The 6522-nt window shown below is 43.0% G+C and overlaps 2 protein-coding genes across 2 annotated transcripts; both read right to left on the reverse strand.

Moving 5' to 3' along the window:
- Positions 1 to 2248: 2248 nt before the first annotated feature.
- Positions 2249 to 3269, reverse strand: LOC146886424 (uncharacterized). The gene is made up of 2 exons (XM_085673441.1): positions 2872 to 3269; positions 2249 to 2666 (listed from the first exon to the last, which is right to left on the reverse strand). The coding sequence occupies exons 1-2, from the start codon at positions 3267 to 3269 to the stop codon at positions 2249 to 2251; spliced, it is 816 nt and encodes a 271-aa protein (XP_085529567.1).
- Positions 3270 to 3299: 30 nt separating this feature from the next.
- Positions 3300 to 3968, reverse strand: LOC114184626 (uncharacterized). The gene has a single exon (XM_028071943.1). The coding sequence runs from the start codon at positions 3966 to 3968 to the stop codon at positions 3300 to 3302; it is 669 nt and encodes a 222-aa protein (XP_027927744.1).
- Positions 3969 to 6522: the final 2554 nt, after the last annotated feature.

Here is a 6522-nt window from a genome sequence, read left to right on the forward strand (position 1 = left end):
GCCAGATGAGGTGGCAAGGCAATTTCGTAGGTCGCCGGTCCAATCCTCTGCGTGATCCGGTAGGGTCCTATAAACCTCGAGGTCAACTTCCTCGACTTAAGAACCCTTCCAACTCCCGTGGTTGGAGTAACCCAGAGAAACACATGATCTCCTTCATTGAACTCCAATGGCCGCCTTCGCTTATCAACATAGGACTTCTGTCGACTCTATGTGGCTCGCATCCGATCCTGGACTAATTTAACTTTTCCAGTTGTTTGCTGCAGAAACTCAGGGCCAAGCATAAAGGCTTCACCATCCTGGTACCAACATAGCGGGGTTCTACACCTTCTTCCGTAGAGTGCTTCATAAGGTGCCATACCAATACTAGCATGATAGTTATTATTGTATGTGAACTCTACCAAAGGCAATACATCATTCCAATTTCCCAGATGGTCTAGCACACAAGACCTCAACATGTCTTCCAAGGATTGGATGGTCCGCTCAGATTGACCATCCGTCTGAGGATGATAGGTCGAACTCATCCGTGAAGTGAATCTCGGATCCTGGTCTGACACTATGCTTTCTGGCACCCCGTGTAATCTCACTACCTCCCGTACATAAGTTTGTGCTACCTTATCCATCGACCATTTTTGATTTATAGGTACGAAGTGCGCACACTTAGTCAGTCGATCTACTATTACCCAGACTGAATCATGCCCTCTTGTCGATTTTGGCAAGTGCGTCACAAAGTCCATAGAGATACTGTCCCACTTCCACTGAGGCACTTCCAATGGTTGCAGGGTACCTCCCGGCCTTTGATGTTCAATTTTGGCCTTTTGACATACCAAACATTGAGCAACAAAGTTTGCCACATCTGATTTCATTCCATTCCACCAAAAGGACTCCTTCAAATCCTTGTACATCTTAGTCATACCAGGGTGTATGCTAAGACGCCTCTAATGACCTTCCTTCAAAATTTACCTCCTGAATAAGGGTCTCCCAGGCACGAACACCCTACCTTTGAAACGTAGAATGTCGTCCTCTCCCATCTGGTAGTTCTTTCCTTTATCTGTACCCATCCATCCTATAAATTATTGCAACTCCATATTATGTCCTTGAGCCACATGTATCTCATATAAGAACTCATTAGTAACTTTCAACAAGCCGCATTGTATGACTCCTTGCCCAAACTACATTCACAGATTCATATCTCAGAGTTTCTCAATTAGTTCCAACTCCTTTACCATCATACAAGACATATGCATCTTTTTACGACTTAAAGCATCGGCTACGACATTCGCCTTGCCTGGGAGATAAAGCAATTCAAAGTCGTAGTCCTTCAAGTACTCCATCCATCTACGTTGTCTTATATTTAACTCCTTCTGATCGAACAAGTATTTCAAGCTTTTATGATCACTAAAAATTTGAAATTGAGACCCGTACAGGTAGTGTCTCCAAGATTTAAGAGCAAACACAATAGTTGCTAGCTCCAAGTTGTGATTTGGGTAATTTTTCTCATGCACCTTCAGCTGACGAGAAGCATATGCTACTGGCCTTTTGTCTTGCATCAATACACACCCCAGACCTTGATAAGACGCATCACAATACACTTTAAACATTTTCCCATTATCAGGAATCACTAGCACTGGAGCGGTACTCAAACACCTCTTCATCTCCTCAAAACACTCCTCACACTTTTCAGTCCAAGAAATGGTTGATCTTTTCTTGTAAGTTGTGTCAATGGATTCACCTTCTTTGAGAACCCTTCCACGAATCTCCTGTAATAACCTGCTAAGCCCAAGAAGCTCCTCACCTTCGTCACTGTCTTAAGCCTTTCCCACTTGAGCACCATCTTGATCTTAGCCGGGTCCACTGCTATACCCTTGGCTGAGATAACATGTCCAAGAAATTGTACCTCTTCCAGCCAAAATTCAAACTTGGACAACTTCCCGTACAACTGGTGATCTCTGAGTATTTTCAATACAACCTTCAGATGATCAGTGTGCTCTTCTCTCGTCTTTGAGTAAATAAGTATGTAATCCATGAATATTGCCGGTGCATTTGTTACTCCAAATGGCATCACCACATATTCGTAATGCCCACACCTTGACCTGAACGTCGTCTTCTATACGTCTTCCAGCTTCACTAAGATCTAATGGTATCTAGATCGTAGGTCTATTTTGGAGAATACTCCTGCCCCCTTCAACTGATCTAGTAGATCGTCAATTCTCAGCAGTGGATACTTATTCTTGATTGTTAATTTGTTCAGCTACCGGTAATCAACGCAAAGTCTTGAGCTCCCATCCTTCTTCTTCACTAATAGCACCGAAGCTCCCCACAGTGACGCACTAGGCCGGATAAACTTCTTCTCAAGCAGATCTTCTATTTGCTTCTTGAGTTCTGCCAACTCTGCAGGCGCCATTTTAAATGGAGTCATAGATACCGGACCTGCACCAAGAACTAAGTCAACAGTGAAGTCTACGTCTCGGCTCGGTGGTAATCCTGATACTTCATTCGGAAACACATCGACGTACTCGTTGACCACAAGAATATTCTGAATCATCTCCACTGCGTTTTTCTTTTCTGGTTTGGCAATCACCATAAAACAAGTGGCCTCTTCTTGCAGTGCTCTCACAGCTTCTCGAGTTGAGATCAACTTCAACCCTTCATGTTCTGGGAACACCAAACTGCGTCGTCCACAATCAATTATGACGTAATTATTGGACAGTCAGTCCATTCCCAATAATACATCCAGTCCCTCCAGAGGCAAGCACACCAAGTTCACCTTGAATCTGCGACCTGCCACTTCCATTAAACACCCAACGGAGACTGAACTGGTAGCTACCTAACCCAAGGAAGGAGTCAAAACAAGCAACTCACATCCCAAATCACGTTTCTCCAGGTTCAGTCTCCTCACATGCTTTAGAAATGAAAGAATGTGTTGCTCCAAAGTCGAACAACACTAAGACTGACTGGCCAATTAACAAACAAGGCTCGAGAATAAGGTTACCTGATTGGGTAGCCTTAGTGGAGGTCATGGCGAAGACTCTACCTGTCGCTCTAGCTCTTTCGACTAGGGATGCTGCTGGCTTCTTCGCACCAATACTCTTCTTCTCTGGACAATTATTGGCAAAGTGGCCCGGTTTATCGCATATGAAACACTTGCGACGATCATCTGATCCTCCTACTCCACTAGTTAACTGAGGGCAATTTCTCTTTAAATGGGGTCCACCACACTGATAACATGTGGGACCCTGAGAAGTCTGTGGTCGGCTATAAGGTTTCTTCATCTGCCTCGCCTCTGCGACATTCTTCTGATGTCAACTTGCTGGATTTCGCCCTTTTTCTAGATACTCTGCGCTCTTGGCTTGTTTCACCAAGACTGGAAATCTTCTTTCTCTCAGAGGCGTAATCACCTTCTTCAGTTCATGCTTGAGTCCCTGCTCAAACTTAAGGCACCTCCACTCTTCAATGATTGCTTGAGAATAGTACCTTGCTAGATGCTCGAATTTATTAACGTATTCTTGCACCGACATATTCCCTTGTTGCAGGGCCAAGAACTCCGCCTCCCTGTCTTGCTTAGTTGTATCTGGAAAATATTTCTCTAAGAAACGGATTCTGAAATTGGCCCATGTCACTTGCTCCTCCTTAGTCTCCATTTGTTGTTGTATGCTTGCCCACCAGTATTCAGCATCATTATTCAGCAGGTACACAGCAAAAGCCAGCTTCTGCTCGTCAGCACAATTCATTACTCCAAAAATCTTTTCGCACTCTCGAAGCCACGCATCAGCTTCGTCTGGAGTGGCCCCACCTGTGAATTCTACGGGCTTATGACGCAGAAAATCCTCCACTGTCAGCACCCTCACTGGTGCAATTGCCACTCTCAGCTGTGCTGGAATAGGATTTTGCATCGCATCCACCATACGATGAATGGCTTCTGCAATCTCATCAGCACCATTAGCATTTCTCCTTCTCCTTTGAGATGCCATTGCCGGGATACGCCACATATTCAACCGTTAAACATCACTCCATCAGTTTAACAAATTTCTACCTCCTTAAATTTAAACACACACAATGACATGCACATACATAGCAAGCTCACTCCCCAAAAGCCCCAAAACATTTTTTTCCAAAAAATTTTCAAAATTTTTGCTCTGATACCAACTGTAACATCCCTAAGGAATACTACTTTTGAAAATAAATATAATAAAATAAATAAAAAAATATTACTGTCAAATCTCATTTATAACGGTACTTTCCCAAAAACGTGGGAAAATTAAAAACCATGGAATCACATACATTACAATTATTCGCGATCAAAATTGATTACAAACCATAAAATAACTAAAATAGCTAATGTTCAAAACATGAAAATAAGCAAAAGATTAAAATCTTCAAATTCCCATTTCATCCCGCTCTCTAAACTCAAGCGTCTCCTGGCTCACCTGTCAAATCATCTACTCCCGGATAATAAATTATCCGATCATCGCCAAACACAAGCAGATAGGGTGAGCTATGCAAATATATATATATATATATATATATATATATATATATATATATATATATATATATATATATATATATATATCTCATCCCAAGAAAATAAATCTACAAAAATATTTCATTATTCCAAATTACCCATCCCTGATCTCATAGTCCTTCATGAGTCATATGCATGAAACTAGGTCTTGGGATTTTACTGTGCTCCCACGAAACTATCCCTTTCTTGGTCCAACCCTACGACCTATCCCACTCAAAGTCCAACCCCACAAACTCCTCGTCTGTAGTAAAACGTCCAAGCCTTCCTAGCTTGGACCCTGGCACGCACGCAATCACCATACTATAGACTCATCGCCCAATAGCAGCCAACGAGAATATAACCATTCTTTGCTCATCGTTCGGTCGACGCATGCAATCACCATACTAAAGACTCATCGCCTATTAGTAGCCGACGGGAACTAGCCAGTTCTATGCCCATCATACCTTCCACCACCAAGCACATCTTAGACCCATATTGGACTTAGTCCGTCAAGCCCAAGCACAAAGGTAAGTGAACTTAGTCCTTCAAGTTCACTGATCAACGCAACAACCAATCATACAACAACCAAAACCGTCTGGCGCCACCTAGACATTGCTAGGTGAAAACTGGCCGTAAATAGCCTGGCGTCCCGGGCCCTCCGCCAAGCGCCAAGCGCCAAACAGAAGTCACACAGACCCGTCATCGCTTGGCAGGACCTTCCCTATCGCTAGGCGCCACCTCCAGACAGTGGCCACTGCCACTAATTTAGAACTCTATCGCCTAGCGGTTCGCCCCGCACCGCTAGGGGCTATACCAGTAGCGCAATGCTACTGGTTTTTGGCATTTTCAACAAATCTTAAGAGACCCCAAAAATGTAATTCAACTCTCATGCATCAATCATAGTATTTAAGTCATAACATCGTAACCAAAATGCAACAAGTACCATTAATCATTTCCCCAAATGAATATTATCATGCCCGAACATGCCTTACTTGATGCTCTAAAGAAACAACCACAATGAACCAATATGGTACCCTCCATTTACCACCCTCACAATGTATATAGTTTGCAAACCACACCCCAATTACAGCTCCAACCCTAGTTTGTGCCAAGTCCATTTTATCATGCGCCCCCACTCTTTGTCTCTTATTCCTCTAAATCTACCCAAAACATCCAATAACTCTTGATCCAATACCCGCACAGTCTAATACTCAATTAACTCATTCCTCCTCAATTTAGACAGCATTGCACCTTATATTTGATTAACAAATCCGCCACTATAACCCACCAAGTGCATCCAATCCACAATTCTTATCCCCCACATTTAATCTCACAATTATTACATAAGGCACATAGATAACAAAATCCCAGTCTATCACCTATCAAAGCACTTCCGATGATGACCCTATTCAACGTCTCGTGACCAGAACACTAACCAATTCACACTTGCTACTAAGTTGTCGAGTCGCCTAGCGGTAGCCTCAGTGCCGCCAGGCGGTGCGTGAAAAACTAGGTTCTGCCCAGATTCTTCCTGCATTCAACGTGACCCACTGACCCCATTGTTTCACAGTCCACCCTCAGGATCATGTATTTCACCAATTCTGCATTTTCAAATAACAATTTGCCCTGCCAAGGATTCTCATATCTTGAGAATCACTTCCAAAACCTCCCTTTATCATGAAAACACAAAAAAATCCAAGAGAATGGCAAACAAGTTGGTGTCGCTTGGCGGGCAGCACATACCCGCTAGGCGGTGCATGGTATGTAACCCAGAAAATGGCTCTGGAGGTATGAGTCGCCTGGCAGGCCTTCAACGCCGCTAGGAAGGTTCTAGAAATTTCCAAAAACGCGATAAAATTCAATGCAATTTCAATTTACACATTCCATCACATCCATAACAACACAAAAACATATACATGATATATAACACGAAAAATTTAACTCCCCTAACCTGGATTAAAGCTTCCCTTGAGTGATTTTTTGCTTCTTCCCTTTAACTCCAAAGTAATCTTCCTTGGCTT

Source organism: Vigna unguiculata, chromosome 5 (genome assembly GCF_037176805.1).
Source record: "Vigna unguiculata cultivar grain cowpea cultivar isolate G323 ecotype 2 chromosome 5, ASM3717680v1, whole genome shotgun sequence".
Taxonomy (NCBI): Eukaryota; Viridiplantae; Streptophyta; class Magnoliopsida; order Fabales; family Fabaceae; genus Vigna; species Vigna unguiculata.

Coding starts and splice junctions, on each gene's coding strand:
- LOC146886424 (XM_085673441.1), bottom strand. CDS start 3,269: ATGAAGAAACCTTATAGCCGACCACAGACTTCTCAGGGTCCCACATGT. Junction 2,667..2,871: donor GAGACTGAACCTGGAGAAAC/GTGATTTGGGAT, acceptor TGGACGACGCAG/TTTGGTGTTCCCAGAACATG.
- LOC114184626 (XM_028071943.1), bottom strand. CDS start 3,968: ATGGCATCTCAAAGGAGAAGGAGAAATGCTAATGGTGCTGATGAGATT.